Source organism: Sceloporus occidentalis, unplaced genomic scaffold (genome assembly GCF_023333645.1).
Source record: "Sceloporus occidentalis isolate IW3139 unplaced genomic scaffold, rSceOcc1.0.p SCAF_14, whole genome shotgun sequence".
NCBI classification, from domain to species: domain Eukaryota; kingdom Metazoa; phylum Chordata; class Lepidosauria; order Squamata; family Phrynosomatidae; genus Sceloporus; species Sceloporus occidentalis.
Genome location: NW_028316994.1, coordinates 10,441,325 through 10,456,958, shown reverse-complemented (window position 1 = coordinate 10,456,958; position 15,634 = coordinate 10,441,325). Strand labels below are relative to the sequence as shown.

Below are 15,634 nucleotides of genomic sequence, written 5' to 3'. Positions count from 1 at the left end.
ACAAATCTTTAAACCATGGCTAGAATATGTAAAGAATCTGTAAACTAAGCCAGTATGAGGAATACTTAAGGGAGCTGGGAGTGTTTAATCTGAAGAAGATCATCAAGGTTTTTTTAAAAAAAATTGCCTGTCAGAGAAGAAAGAAAAGAATTGCCAGTCCATCTCTTCCAGATAAGCAAGCCAGATTCAGTGCAATGAAGACCATTACTGCTGACATAGCAAAGTCCATTTTCCAGATCTATCACTATTGATAGTTCTGTAATACTGTACTTTCAGAAATGTAATTGCTTCTACTGGGAGGAAAGATGTGTGGCTCTCCTTTCGGTAGACTGAAATTCACATGATTCCTCACCACTGGCAATGCTGGGCCTTGCAGTCCAACATCATCTGGAGGGACACAGATTCCCTACTTCTGATTTAGAGGTCTCAGTGGGACTTTAGGATATGTGAAATGTGAAAGTAAGTTTGTCCCTTTAGTCACACAAAATTACTTTGGACAACAAAATTATCTTGACTGAAAGAGCCACAGAAACAAAAAAAGGAAATAGATTTTATTCATTATGTACAAACAGTGAATAACTATCATCCCATAAATTCTCTCATAACACTGAGTCTCCCAAGGAAGACCAGCAAGACCATTAGACAGAATGAGGATGTTACTTTCAGGGAGAGGTCCTTGCAGTGAGATACCTTATATCAAAGTAACTTCTCTAGCTTTTGGTTAGGAGGGGTTCTTCAGGTTGTTTTGCTTCAGGCAACACACTGTTTTTGGTTGGCCTTATTTTCAAGGGCCTATCAGCCTTCCCCACTCAACTGAAAATCATCAGGAAGAATTCAGTGGACAAAACCCAGAATGGCAAGACAAAAACAACAGTAGTTTCTTTGTCATTAGCAAATTTTCAGCCTGGGATGCAAAGGGATCTTATAGCACCTTTGAGACTGAGGCTGAATCCGTACTGCAGAAATAATCTAATTTGACACTTTAACTGCCAAGCTCAATGCTATGCAATTCTGGGAACTATAGTTTGTTCAGAACTCTTGGACAGAGAAGGCTAAATGTCTCACAAAACTACAGTTCCCAGAATTCCATAGAACTGAGCTATGGCAGTTAAAGTGGTGTCAAACTGGGTTATTTCTATAGTGCAGATGTAGCAGGAAAGAAGGAAGCTATAGGCTTTCATAGACTCAAAGCTCATGCTACCAAGATCTTTCTTTCAGTTAGTCTCAAAGGTGCTACAAGATCCCTTTGCATACTGATTTTCCAGACTAACCAGGCTGTCTTTGATTTCAGCCTGGAAAGCAGCACTGACTGGGCTGTTGGAGGACTGAAGAAAATCTTGCAAGCAAGCTGGAGGGCAAAAATTAAAATAAGGAAGTATGTTGGGTTCTGCCTCTGCAGAAGAAAGGATAACATTGGCCTGTTCCGCACGGGCGTAAAGTACGTCCCCAGGACATACTAGGGTTAGGAAAGGGCGTGCTTTACGCACGCCCCTAACTCTAGTACATCCTGGAGACGTACAAAATGGCGGTTCCCGTTCTACATGGGCGCCGCCATCTTGACGTTGTGGACGCCTAGTGTCTGCACGTCACGCGCCGCAACAAGAAGCACCATTTTGGGGCTTCTTTTTTGCGGCGCGGAGGAGCCTCGCAGTTTGGCCGCTGAGGCTCCTCCACCCAGCAAATGAAGGCGCAAGCAGACCGCCCATTTTGGGCGGTCTGTATCGCGCCATTATTTCCATTTTGAACCCTGAAACTATAGAAGGCCTAGTTCCCACAAAATGAAATTAGGAGATAAATCTGTTTCTAGACTGCACCGCTAGAATGAGATGGCTGAATGCTTTTCCATTCAATTCTCTGTGCAGAGAAAAAGGTACTACTGTATTCTTTGGCATGTCTAAGGAACAGTTCAAAACCAGGCTTCCACAACATGCTAGATTATTCTGAATGCTGCAATTTGCTTTTCTTCATGTATTAGCATTCATCCATCTAGCCATCCACTTGTAACCTGATATGGAACAGTCCAGAGAGAGAAGTGTCTCACACAAAAAGTGTTAATGATTGCAGTCATTTATGCAAGGGGGTGGCCAATTGCAATTGTCATGACATCCATATTGACCCATCAAAAACAAAACCAGAAACAAACTGTGTCACTTCCCGGTTTCTTTTCGGCTAAATATCTGATGGTTTTGCATTACTGAGTGCTTGGGAGTTCACTTTGGGGAAGCTGGGAAACAACCATCATGTTTTGTGGTGATTCCAAGTATCTTTGTTGTATGCCTTCCAGTCGTTTCCGAATTATGGCGACCCTAAGGTTGAACCTATCAGGCCTTTTTCTTGGCAATATTTCTTCATGGAAGGTTTGTCATTGCCTTTTTCCAAAGTCACCCAGTGGGTTTCATGGCCAAGCTGGGAATTGAACCCTGGTCTCCAGAGTCATGGGCCAACACTCAAAGCACTATGACATGCTGGATCTCTAGACCACTCTTAAAAAAAATCACCCTGAAACTTTAAGAATTTCAATTGAATTGGGGTGTGGGTTTGGGGATTTCAGGAGTTGTAAAAGTGAGTGTAGTGGTTTGAGTGATGGACTACGACTCTGGAGATCCCATTTGGCCATGAAACCCGGTAATAGGAAAAACCACAAACCCTGGCTAGTAGAGGCATTTGGATTTCCAGGTTGGCTACCCCATCCCCCTTTGACACGTTTTTCAAATATAACTCTGGTCACTCCTCAAAATGACTCCAAACTTTTCCAAAACTGCAATAAAAACAAACTACCCCAGCACCACAAAATTGCAGTTGCAACAATGAACTGTTAAACCAGCACATGAAAATGTAATTAGTCCACAGCAAGTATTCCCAGCAGCTGGCTTTTTCAATGAATTCTCACATAAAAAAGGAGGTTTATAACATCAGCACCACACGATCTGGGGAGATGAAGGAGAGTTATGTTCCCACACAGGGGCAGATCCCAAAGACTGGGGATTTCCATGGACACGCTGGTGTCGGAGGAGGGTCGAATTGTCGCTGTAGCTTTTCCCACAGTCATTACACTGGAAAGGGCGCTCACCTGTGTGGATGCGCTGATGGCGCAGTAATTTGGAACGGTGGCTGAAGCTTTTGGGGCAGTTAGGGCATGGGTGGGGCTTCCCAGATGTATGGGAGTGCTGGAGCTGGGACAGCAGGCTGGGCAAGGCGAAGGACTGGTACTCCCGGCCCTCATGGGGGTGCTCCATGGCATGGATTTGCTGGTGTCGGGAGAAGCTGGAGTAGCGGGTAAACATCTGTCCACAATCGGAGCTCTGCGGGACCTCAGTTCGTGGTATGAGCGTCTGATTGGAGGGGGGATTCGGACTGGGACAACTTTTCTGATTGTCAGGCTGGAGTAACCCTCTGTCACTAACCACTAAGCAGTCATCATCCTCACCATCCAATTCCTCATTCCACCCCTGTTCGTCTCCATCCCCTACACGGAGCTCCATGATCTCTTCACTCTCAGGGTTCCCAGTGCATAGCCCCAAACTCTGTTGTTGTTCATGGTTTCCAACCTGGAGTGCCATATCACCCTGCTTGCCACTGATTTCCGTAGTCCACCCATGGTCATAACCCCCTACACAGAGCTGTAGGATCTCCTCATCTTCCTGGTTCATGGTGCGGAGCTCTGAAATTGGCTCACCCCCACCATTTTCCACAGGAGGCTCAACTGTCTTCTCCTCACCATTTTCCACAGGGAGCTCAGCCATCTGTTCACTATCCTGGGTGTCTGCAATCCACTCATATTCCCACTCTTCTTCACACAGATCAGAGCCTGTTCCAAACTCAGAGTCTCCTGGGAAGAGTCCCATGCCCTGCCTACCTTCCTCCTCCTGCTGCTGCCACTGTGGCTGGTGAACCCGGAGGTGCTGGACGAGATTGGAGCGGCGACTGAAGTGCCTTCCGCACTCCAAGCACTCATGGGGGCGCTCGCCTGTATGCACCCGCCGATGCTGCTGCAGGTTAGAGCTGATGCAGAAACCACGGCCACAAATGTCACAGCTGTAAGGTCGCTCATCAGAGTGGATCTTCTGGTGGCGGGCAAGCTTATAGCGGTCACAGAAGCGCTTGCCACATTCCAGGCACTCACAGGGGACCTCCTTCTTATGGAGGCGCCTGTGCTGGGCTAGCTTGGAGCGCTGGGCAAAGGTCTTTGGGCAGTCTGAGCAGCAGTAATGCTTCTCCCCAGAGTGTGAAAGCTGGTGCCGAGCCAAGGCCGACTGCCAGGGGAAGGTCTTCTCACAGTCAGGACACCCAAAACGTGGTTCAGTCCGATGCCAGCGGAGCGTATTCCCTTCTTTGCTGGGAGGGCTACTTATGGCAGTGGCCTCCCAGCCTTTGAGGGGGCTTTTCGATCTCGGCACTGGAGGTAGCTTGTCTGTAGCTTCCTCTTCCTTCCAGGTTGTCAGCTTCTCACAGTCACTCAAGAGCTCAGCTGGGAAAGAGGAAGACAAAAAAAGATTAGGGAGCAGATGCTCTGCTGCAGAAGTCCTGTCTGTGCATTTCAGTTTCTTGTTTGCTTCTGTATTACATAATCCTTGGTAGTCCATCTTCCAGTGGCCTTGCATGGGGAAAGGAGGTGCACCCCAGCCCAAGGAACCCAGCAGGCAAGCACAGGGATCTAGAGTACCATCGCCAGTATAGTCAAAGTAAAATTCAATATTTAAGGGCCCAGTTCAACCATTTTGCAGCATCAAAGGAAGGCTGGAGCATATCATCTATAAGAGGGTGATGTTTCCTCCGCTGTTTGTCATCTGCTGCCTCACTGTTTACTAAAAAGTATTCTTTCACCTGTTCGTTTTGGCTGCTAAAATTAAGAAAGCTTGGGGGAGAAACTCAGACATTTTTCTTCTTTGTGTGAAAGGACCACAAGTTTCGTTCTGGTATTAAAAATAAATACCTGGGCTCAGCATGTGCTCAGAGGCACCTTAGTCTTTGCATCTACAGAATGGGCAAGTAGAGTCGTTGAAACATATGTACACACACACACTGATAATTGTGAGATCTCCAGCCCTTTCAATTTATTTTGGCCAACCTGACTTATTTATGTTGTTGTTGTTGTTGTTGTTGTTGTTGTTGTTGTTGATTTTGTTGTGTGCTTTCAAGTCGCTCCCTAAGGTGAAGCTACCATGGAGTTTTCAGGGACTGAGAGTATGTGACTCACACAAAGTCAGACAGTAGGTTTCCATGTCCAAGCGGGGAACTGAATCCTGGTCTCTAGAGTTCTAGTGCGGTGCTCAAACCATTACACCAGGCTCACTTTCACTTATTTATTTACTAGTTACCAAAAATGCCCCCAGAGGTTCTTTTTCTTTCAACCAGGAAGTAAAGCAGAAGAAAGTATCCTATAAGATATCAAAGGTATTCTTAATTGATTTTTTAAAAGTTTTTAAAATGTGGAGGTAGGTGCATATGGAACAGACTTCTGAGCCCTTGTAATGGGGAAGCCAATGTGCTAGCATTAGCCAATCCCTTTTTTACATGTATGTCTGTGGTTTGTTCAGCTGCTCAAACTTGTAGGAGCAATCTGGGAGCAGACATAAGCACCCTGCAAGTAAATAAGGCTAAGATTCTCCCCAAACCCTGGTTTATCCTGAGTGCCAAGCAGACTTGTCTTACACTGTTGGTTAAGAATATGAAACAGCTTGCTGTATTAAACTGAGGTCCACTAAATTTGGCATTTTGCAGGAATCAACAGGCACTAGGTGGGCCACTAGCAGTTGTCCCATGGTCTCCAAATACTGTTGTAATCCATCCTTGTGCCCACTCCTAAAACACAACACTTGAATCTCCTGCTTTGGCTATTGCACATTGCAATATAGTGATCAGAAACCAGTTTGTGGTTAAATACTGTTAAGACTTGGTTAAAGACCGAGCAAGCTTGTATCATCTGTAATGTGAATCCCATTGTGGGAGAAAAGCAGGATAACAATCCTTGAAATAAATAAATAAATGTATGTATGTATGTATGTATGTATGTAACACAGAAGAAAAAACAGTGACATCACAAGACAATTCTTCTCTCACCTACAACTCCCATTGGTGGCCTTTCTGCAGAATCCTCAGAGTCTTGTAAACTCAAGTCCTGGTTACTACTATTCTCCATCCTGAAGATCAGGTCTGGCTTGTGAACTGGAAATCCTGCTCATAAAGGAGCAAAGCAGAATAAAGAACATTTAACAGAAGTATATATAAAGAAGGATATATATAATCCTGGGATTTGTAGTTTGTTGCAGAATCAGAGCTTTCTGACAGAGAAGGCTGAATATTTCACAAAACTACAAATCCCAGAATTCCACAGCATTGAGTCATGGTAGTTAAAGTGGTGCCCAACTGCCTCAATTCTGCAGTGTAGATTATGCTAATGACTCCAAAATGCCTCTGCCTAGTGGCAAGGCCCAACTCACTACACCCGAAGTTTGGGGATGCTAATACTGACTGGTGTTATACAGTTGTTACTCTATATCTCCACAATCTGGTGCCCTTCAAATAAGAAAGCTATCAAGAAGCTTAGGGCAACTGCTATTGCTTTCTGGCCACTAGTAGTCAGTGGAATGTGGCCTGTGAACATTGGTTATTGTTCCTGTTGCTCTTGTATTCCTGTTGCTCTTGTATTCTCCCTATCCAGGAGTCAAAGCAACTTACAAAAGTAAAAACAGAAAACAGCTTCTAAAAAAGCCCTCATACCAAAGTTAAAAATATAAAATATCAATAAAATTAAAGACCATTCAAAGCACAACCATTAAAAAAAACAAAAACAAAATATAAATAACATAGCACATGAAAAGCCCTTTCCCTCCGAGCCTGCTGAAACATAAACTTCTTCATCTATCCTTCCCTTTATTTATATCCCTCCTTTCTCCCAGGTCAGGACTCAAGGCAGCTTACCAAAAACAGAATACAATAAAACACATATAGCTTTAAAATATACAATTTTGAGATTAAAACAGTATTAAATAACTATTCAATTAAAAGGCTATTAAATAACAATTTAATTAAAAGCAACTGAAATCATACTTTAAAACAGATTTAAAAAATACATCACCATAAAAGCCATTTTGGTTAGAATCTGTCTGCAAAAGCTTGCTGGAAAATAATGGTCTTAATCTGTTGTCAAAAGGAAAAGAAAGGAGGAACCAACCTAACTCCCTTAGGAAGGAAGATTCAAAGTGTGGGAGCAGCCACAAAGACGGCCTTCTCCTGTGTTCCTACCAACCATGCCAGTAAAGGCAGTGGGATGGAGAAAAGTACTTTCCCTGCAGATTTTAGAGCTTGGTCAGGCTCATGGTGAAAAATTTGGTCCTAGAAACAGCCTGGGCCTGAGCCATGTGAGGTTTTATAGGTCATAACCAACACTTTGAATTGTGCCTGGAAACAGACTGGCAGCCAGTGAAGCTGTTAACAAGGGCGTTGTGTGCTCACTGTAACCAGCATCCCTTAGCAATCTGGCTTCAGTCTTCACTTGGCTATGAAAGAATAGCAAGGAGGGTATCAGTCTATCCACACTGGGAAGCAAGTTTCAGAGCCTGAGAGCAGCCACCAAGGAGGCCCTGACCCATGTTGTCACCAAATGTGATGGGAACGACAGGAAGGGCTTCCCAGAAGATCTAAAGACACGGGCAAACTTATATAGGTTCTATAGCACTGCAGTGACTAACAGCCAAATTTTATTGAGTTTCTCTGAATTCCACCTGCATTCCAGTCCCACCCTTTGTTTGCATCAGGTTACAAGCCTTCATTTTCTTTTCTTGAAAGCAAATTTGAGCACATTTTCCAGATGTGTTTTCCACAATATATGCATGTACTTTGGCATTTCTTCCCTAATAAATGCACTTCCACTACTGACTAAAAGTTAGTTAGTGCATATTGATCAATAGCATGCATTTGCAGCCATTTGCACTTTTAAAAGCTACACATAATATCTAGCACATCTGAATAGTGTAGCTGTATATTTAAAAGCTTGGAGAGGTTATTGTGGGGAGGCTACAAATCTTAGAATCCTCCAGCTACTGATCACATAGGGAACTTCTGAAATTTGATGCCTAAGAAAAGTAACTTCCCCCAAACACTGGTATGTCCTAGGTGTGGGTCAACCAGCTTAGCCTTTTTGCATTAGGCTTGTATCTCACAAGGCACAAGCCCTGCATGGAGGGTTAGCCTGTTACCTTCTGTAAATCTAGCCAGTCTTCAAGGTCAACCCCATGTACACCAATATAATAAAAATAATATAATAAAACTTTTATTTATATCCCGCTTTTTGTTAAAAACAATCAAAGTGGCTTACAAGAGTTAAAATACATCCATATATACAAAATATCCCCCCTTAAAAGACAATTAAACAATATAAAATTTAAAATTACATAACAATTAAAACAAATAAAAGTGGCAGAGTCATAATATATATGTGGGGGGGGGGGCACTCACCACATGGCCAAGTAGTTTATTCTGGAAAGGCCTGCCGGAAGAGATCCATCTTGATAGCTTTCTTGAAGCTGTCTAAGTTGGTGATTTGATAGATCTTGTCCGGCAGAGGCCGTTCCACAGAAAAGGCCCTCTGCAAAGTTCCCAGAGGACCTGAGAGTACAGGGCGGATTATAAGGAAGTAGACAATCCCTTGGATAGGTTGGGCCCAAGCCATGTAGGGCTTTAAAGGTAAATATAGTAAGTCCTGAAGGAAAGTTCCTAGCCCCCACACAGCCAGTCCTCACCTAGTGACTTGACATTCTCATAATTCTCAAGCATGATGTCCCGGTAGATCTTCCTCTGAGTTTCATCCAGGAGACGCCACTGTTCTTTAGAGAAATACATAGCCACCTCTTCAAAAGTCACTAGTGCCTGAAACAGTACAATTTTACAAGATATATAATTCACCCACTGCTTTTTTGGAAAATAGTATCTACCCTAGCTTAATTAAGCCATTCATGTGTGTCTGATCTTTCATTAGTCTTGGAACAAGCAATGCTCCCTTCTGTTATTCATCCAAAGAAAATGGCCAGCACTGTCAAAGTTTTAGACATTGCAGAAAAACATGGAATTGGGATAAATATTAAGGATTCTAGACACCTCAATCTTTTCATTTTTATAGCAAGTCACTAGTCTATATGGCTGAACAATAAATCAGAAAGCATCACAGAAATGCACCAAAAGAGTGCCAAATCAAAGGATGGAGATGAGCAAAGATTTAGTAAATACCTTTTGCAGGAATCTTATTAATTTGGTTTATATCCTGCTTTTCTGCCAAATGTGATTCCTTGCCAAATTGATTACCCAAGAAAATGAAACATACTGATATGCATAATTTTTCTCATTGTGCAATTTAGCTGTATTTGATTATGATTGTTGTTTTATTTTAAATGCAGAGTACGTGTAGCCTTGACATCAGATGAGACAACTTAGGTTTCTCTCTGTCACAAACTTATATACATCAACCTAAACTGTCCCAGAAGCACTATTTCTGCTTCATTCCCAATATGCCTGTCAATTGTTGTAGTGATGCAACCCTGAGGAAAACCTTCCTCTTCATTCACCCTCAGACTTAGGCATGCTGCTTGCCACCAGCAAGCTCTGGGCTAAACTATGTCATCTCAACCCCACTTCTGAAACTCTGGATGTACCAATGTGCCACACCACAGCCACTAAATGTGCTTTGTGATGAGGCCACACAGCATCCCTGTTGGGAATTTCTCACCTTCGCCCCATGTCTCTCAAGCAGAGAAAGTCCTGTCAGGAAATTTTCTACCAGGTCAACAGCCTGAGTGCATGTCTCTGGGTGCTGCTGCCATAACCAGGTCTGTATTTCTTGAGGCAAAATGGCCAAAAATTGCTCTAGGACCAGCAGCTCAAGAATCTGTTCCTTGGTACGGCTCTCTGGCTTCAGCCAGAGATGGCAAAGTTCCTGAAGTTGCCTGTAAGCATTTTGTGGGCCCTCAGCTTCTTGGTAGCGAAACCACCTGAAGCCCTGGCGAGCAGTCTCCATTACAATTCCCCCTTCCAAGATGGTTGGTTCAGCTTTTCCATCATCTCCTTTCTCTCCAGCATCTGGGTTTTTATAAGGCTCTCGTGGTTCTTTCTCAAGTCGTGCTGCTTCTTCTCCTTTAGAATCTTTGGTCTTTTGCGAGGAAGACACACTAATCTGGTTATTCTCCTCAAGCTGTGTCAAGTCCTCTTCTTTTGAGTCAGCTGCTTTCTGGGCACAGACCTCACAGACCTTAGAGATGTTCTTCTCCATAATGTCAGTTTGAGTGGCCTTTTCTATTTTTGGGTGGGCTGTGTCTTCAAGGGATTCCACAAAGTCTCCAATACAACCTACATCTTTGACCATAGTTTGAGTTTCTTCTTTCCGGGGGTTATTCTCTTCTTCAGGACATACCACACAGGCCTCAATTTCATCTTCCAACACAACCTCAGGTTTTGGGGAATCAAGTTCTTTAAGGTCAACCTCTTCTTCTTCAATAGTAATCATGCAATTGGGCCCAACCATCACCTCAGTTTTTTTCACCCTCTCTTCTTTGGTGTCACAGCCATTTTCAAAAGGGACCACACAAATCTCAATATCATCCTCCAGAATCTCCTCAGATATTTCATTGCCAGCTTCCCCATCCTTTGGAGTGGGCAGGAGCACCTGTTGGCGGACTTCCCAACACTGGGGTGTCAAGTTAGTTCCAGTGAGATCCATCCGGTCTTTCCGAGACCGTGTGCGCTTTAAGATTTCCTTAATGGTTCCAACAGGAGGTGAATTCTCTTCCATTTCAACATTGATCTGGAAACCTGGTTCCAATGGTGAAGGGAACCTGAGAACCCACGTGGATGGCCCACCAGGCTTAGCAGTCATTCTGGATTCAGCTTCCATGGGAGAAGATAGGTGGTTGTTGTCGCCCGACATTGGTTCTTGAGCCTGAAATTATTTTCAGCCTATGAACAATCATCTGCTGGTTGTAAAGTGATCACTGTGGTTTCTCTTTTGAAGTCAGGTACCTGAAAGAGAGAGAGAAATGAAGGTTATCCAGAAAAAAGAAAACAAACAAACAAAAAACACTGTTATGTGAATAAACAAGATCACCCTCAGGCAAGTGGCAAGAAAATCCTGAGAGAAAAACTGCTTTTGCAGCAGGAGTCGGCAACTATATGAGAGCCAGGGATCACTCTCCTCTAATCCTACTCTAGCTATACTCCCACATACAGCAAACCCAAATACGTCCATTTTCTTCACTAGTCCCTCTCAAAATGGCAACAGTAAGGGATACCATGTCCTGTCACTGTTTTGAGAGGGGCTGTAGAGGGAAATAGTGGTATATGGGTTTTCAGTAGGCCTCAATCCATATATGCCTGCCCAAGAAATGATTACTGTTGGATGGCCTTCTTCTGTGGCCCACCACTGGGGGCAATATATAGTGACAATATATGAGAGAAAGCCTACTCTGCTGTGACATCCCACTTACATATTACCCTCCATGCAAAAGCCCAATTGGTGCCAAGACTGGTTTCAAAACATGACTTTTTATTAAAACCTAACTGATTTGATTCAATACGTGCATGAGGCATTGTTCACATTATTTTAAATTCGTTTAACTTGTTTTTAAGTGTTGTCAAAGATAAATGGTTAACAGGAACTAAAAAGTGTTAATATGCTTTAAACCTTTAAGTATTATTCTTATTATTTCAAACTGTTCTAAACCAATTGCACCACACACTGAGATCCTTGGATCTACAGTTAGCTCTCCATATCCACGGATTTTTTATCTATGGATTCAAGCATCCAGAGCTTGAAAATATTTCTTAAAAATATATAAATTTCAAAAAGCACACATTGATTTTACCATTTTACAATGCCACTGTATACAATGGGACTTGAGCATCCATGGCTTTTGGTATCCATGGGTGGTCCTGGAACCTAACCCCTGCAGATACCAAGGACACACTAATATTTTAATCAGTAAAAAATAAATACAATAAATAAGACCCCTGAGTTTCCCAACTTTGGCTGTATGGGGAGAGGAGAAGGGCAGAAAGTATGTCTGGAATTAGAAAGGGAGGAGAGAGAGGGAGAGAGAAAGGAAGAGTGAGTTTAAACAATAGGACTCCTGGGTTCCATAAGCTGGGGGGAGTGGGGGTGTGGAGCTGAATCCTTCACATTGCCAGTCATTATTGGGTTAAATGGGCACTTGCTTCTTATTTGCTACAGAGTACTGCAGTTAAATAATGAAACATATAGTAGTGTGTTAATTGCTTAAATTGTTGACCACATTCCTCTGTGGTTAAGGAGTAAATGGGAAGGGAGTGGAGGCTGTGCCAGGAAGATCCAAGGTCAGTTTCTTGAGAGCATCAGGGGGGAGAGAAGGAGGGGGGCTGAAAAGAATGTTTTGCATTTGGGACACCTACCTAAGTTTTGAAATTGGATATATGGGTATCTGAAGAGCAGGATTAGAATTAGAAGGAAGAGAAGTGAATGCTTGGAATGCTGAGGAGATAGGAGGAAGGAACAGCAACAATCTAAGATATGAAGGTGACACAATATTACTAGTGAAAAACATCATGGACCTGGAACAATTGCTGAGGAAGGTCAAGGAATCATAGAATCATAGAGTTGGAAGAGACCCCAAGGGCCATCCAGTCCAACCCCCTGCCATGCAGGAACTCACAATCAAGACACCTTTGACAGATGGTTATCCAGCCTCTGTTAAAAAACCTCCAAAGAAGGAGACTCCACCACCCTCCGAGGAAGTGTGTTCCACTGTCGAACAGCTCTTACTGTCAGGAAGTTGCTCCTAATGCTGAGCTGGAACATCTTTTCCTGCATCCATTGCTTCAGGTACTATTCTTTGGAGCAGCAGAAAATAGGCTTGCTCCATCCTCAACATGACACCCCTTCAAATACTTAAACAAGGTAATCATATCACCTCTTCACCGTCTCTTCTCCACGTTAAACTACTTAGCTCCCTAAGTCTCTCCTCATAGGGCATGGTTTCCAGACTCTTCACCATTTTGGTCACCCTCCTCTGGACAGGCTCCAGCTTGTCAACATCCTTTTTGAATTGTGGTGCCCAGAACTGGATACAAGATTATTTCAGGTGAGGCCTGACCAAAGCAGAATAGAGTGACACTATTACTTCCCTTGTTCTAGACACTATACTTCTATTGCTGCAGCCTAGAATTGCATTGGCCTTTTTAGCTTCTGCATCACACTGTTGACGTCTCCTTAGGCCAGGTGTCTCCCGTCCTATATCTGTGCATTTCATTTTTCAGCCCTAAGTGCAGTACCTTACATTTATCCAAGAAAGTTCAAAGGCAGGCTTATTGCTAAACATAAAACAAAAATGCAAATGGAAGACCTAGATGAGTTCAAACTAGACCATGACGAAATTGAAACCGTCAAAGATTTCTCCTATCTTTGACCAAACAGTGAACAGAAGGGAGACTGCAGTCAAGAGATAAGGAGACTAAGAATGGGAAGGGCAGTCATGAAAGAGTTAGAAAAGATCCTAAGGAGTAAACATATACAACTGAGCACTACAGATAGAATCGTCCAAGCCATGGTATTCCCCATCATTATATATGGATGTGAGAGCTGGAAAATGAAAAAAGTGGATAAAATAATCAACTCATTTGAAATGTGGTGCTGGAGAAGGGTGCTGAGGATCCCATGGAAAGCCAAAACGACGAACAAATGGGTCCTTGAACATATCAAGTCTGAAATATCCCTAGATGCCAAGATGATCAAATTGAAGCTATTGTACTTTGGCCACATCATGAGAAGGCACGGCTCATTAGAAAAGATAATAATGCTAGGAAAAGTAGAGGGGTGTAGAAAAAGAGGGAGACCACATGCCAGATGGATAGACTCAAGTAAGAAGGTCATGGGCATGAGTTTGCAGAACTTAAGCAAAGCAGCAGAAGACAGGGAGTATTGGGCCACATCTGCACAGAAGAAATAATCCGGTTTGACACCATTTTAACTACAGTGTCTCAATACTATGTAATTCTGGGTACTGTAGCTTGTTGTGGCACCAGAGCTCGCACATAACAAACTACAGTTCCCAGCATTCCATAGAATTCAACCATAGCAGCTGAAGTGCTCTCAAACTGAATTATTTTTGCCATGTGGATGCAAGCCTTGGAGATGTCTCATCCACAGGACTGCCATGAGTCGAAGACGACTCGCAGTTAACAACACCAACAAATGCTTTAACTATGCTTTGCAAACACTTGCTGATTACTTCTGACCATAAGCCCCCATGGAGAGAACCTCTATAATTTTCTGAATAAAGGTTTTCTGTGTTCTCACTACTGAAGCCTGGATTTCTCAACTAAGGGATGCCTGTATATGTTTGTTGTTGTTAACTGTCTTAAAGGTGACTTAAGACTTATGGCGACTCTGTGGGTCACCATAAGGCTAAAAAGACTTGAAGGCACGCAAACAACAACACCTGTCTTCTCATGAGACCTCGAAAGCACTCCTTGTACCTTGAAAGCTGGCTCAGAAGCAGGAAATTCCAACAGGAGATTTGAACCCAGTCTCAGTCCGACAATCAAAACCCTGCCTGGAAGAAAAGAGAAATGAGAAGAGCAGAGTTCGAAGCAATTGGAAGCCAGGTGGGAAACAAAGGAAGCACTAAGTTGGCAGAAGAAAGTAAGAGGTGAGCCAGTGAGGTGCAGTGGGATGAGAGCTGGGCTATCCTTTTGGAGACAAGGGTTCAAAGGCAGGAAGGAAGGCAAGAAGGAAGGAAGGAAGGAAGGCGGGCGGGAGGGAAGGAAGGCAGGCAGGCAGGAAGGAAGGAAAAAAGGAAAGGAAGGAAGGAAGGAAGGAAGGAAAAAAGGAAGGCTAGATGGAAGGAATACAAGGAAGGCAGGCAGGAAGGAAGGAGGGAGGGAAGGAAGGCAGGCAGGAAGGAAGGAAGGAAGGTAGGAAGGAATGCAAGAAGGAAGGCAGGCAGGAAGGAAGGAGGGAGGGAAGGAAGGCAGGCAGGAAGGAAGGAAGGAAGCCATGAAGGAAGGAGGGAAGGCAAGCAGGAAGGAAGGCAGGCGAGGAAGCCAGGAAACTCCGTCGCCCCCCGACTGGGAAGGTGTGGGAAGCCCTGGGGGGCCTTGAGGCGACTGGGGAGAAAAGGTGGAGAAGAGGAGACGAAGAAGACTCATTCCTGGCTCTTTTCCCTGTGCTCTTCCAAGGCGAAGGGGGGGGGGCATGAATAAAACCGAGACCCCCATTACCAGGGGGGAACTATCCCTCTCCTCCCTCCCCACAAACCCACCCTCCCCTCCTTCCTTCCCTGTTGGGGTCGCCTTTCTACCTGCGCCAAACCTTCCCAGAGGACTCACCTGGGCGAGTGGCTGGGTGGGGGAGGAGGCTCCCCAGCCTTCCCCCTTCCTTTGGAGCCCCTTCCCCCAAATACACACTCTCAGTCACACACAGTCACACAAACACACCCCCCTCAGGAAATGAGCAGCAAAGCGCCGCCTGCCTCCTCCTCTTCCGCCTCTCTCTCTCTCTCTCTCTCTCTCTCTCTCCACATGGAGAAGAAAAAGGGCGGGATTTGGGGAAGAAAAGGTTCCTCCTCTCTTATTCCTCTGCCTGTCTGCATCCACAAAGGAGTAATAACCCGGTTTG

General features: G+C 44.1%; 1 protein-coding gene across 2 annotated transcripts; it reads right to left on the bottom strand.

Moving 5' to 3' along the window:
• Positions 1-530: 530 nt before the first annotated feature.
• Positions 531-15,535, bottom strand: LOC149303872 (uncharacterized). 2 transcript variants are annotated; one of them, XM_089480956.1, is made up of 6 exons: positions 15,346-15,535; positions 14,494-14,570; positions 9,722-11,007; positions 8,742-8,868; positions 6,061-6,174; positions 531-4,468 (listed from the first exon to the last, which is right to left on the bottom strand). In XM_089480956.1, exons 3-6 carry the CDS (start codon positions 10,913-10,915, stop codon positions 2,913-2,915), a joined length of 2,991 nt encoding a protein of 996 aa, XP_089337082.1. In that variant the 5' UTR covers positions 10,916-11,007; positions 14,494-14,570; positions 15,346-15,535; the 3' UTR covers positions 531-2,912. The 2 variants fall into 2 exon arrangements, with proteins under 2 accessions (XP_089337082.1, XP_089337083.1); XM_089480957.1 differs by lacking the exon at positions 14,494-14,570.
• Between the last annotated feature and the right edge of the window lie 99 nt (positions 15,536-15,634).

What these genes read in the sequence shown, in the direction of transcription:
- LOC149303872 (XM_089480956.1), bottom strand. Translation starts at nt 10,915, where the DNA reads ATGTCGGGCGACAACAACCACCTATCTTCTCCCATGGAAGCTGAATCC. An exon ending in TTGAGAGACATGGGGCGAAG is followed by an intron (nt 8,869 to 9,721) that starts GTGAGAAATTCC and finishes GTACTGTTTCAG; the next exon opens with GCACTAGTGACTTTTGAAGA. An exon ending in GCCACCAATGGGAGTTGTAG is followed by an intron (nt 4,469 to 6,060) that starts GTGAGAGAAGAA and finishes CCTCTTTCCCAG; the next exon opens with CTGAGCTCTTGAGTGACTGT.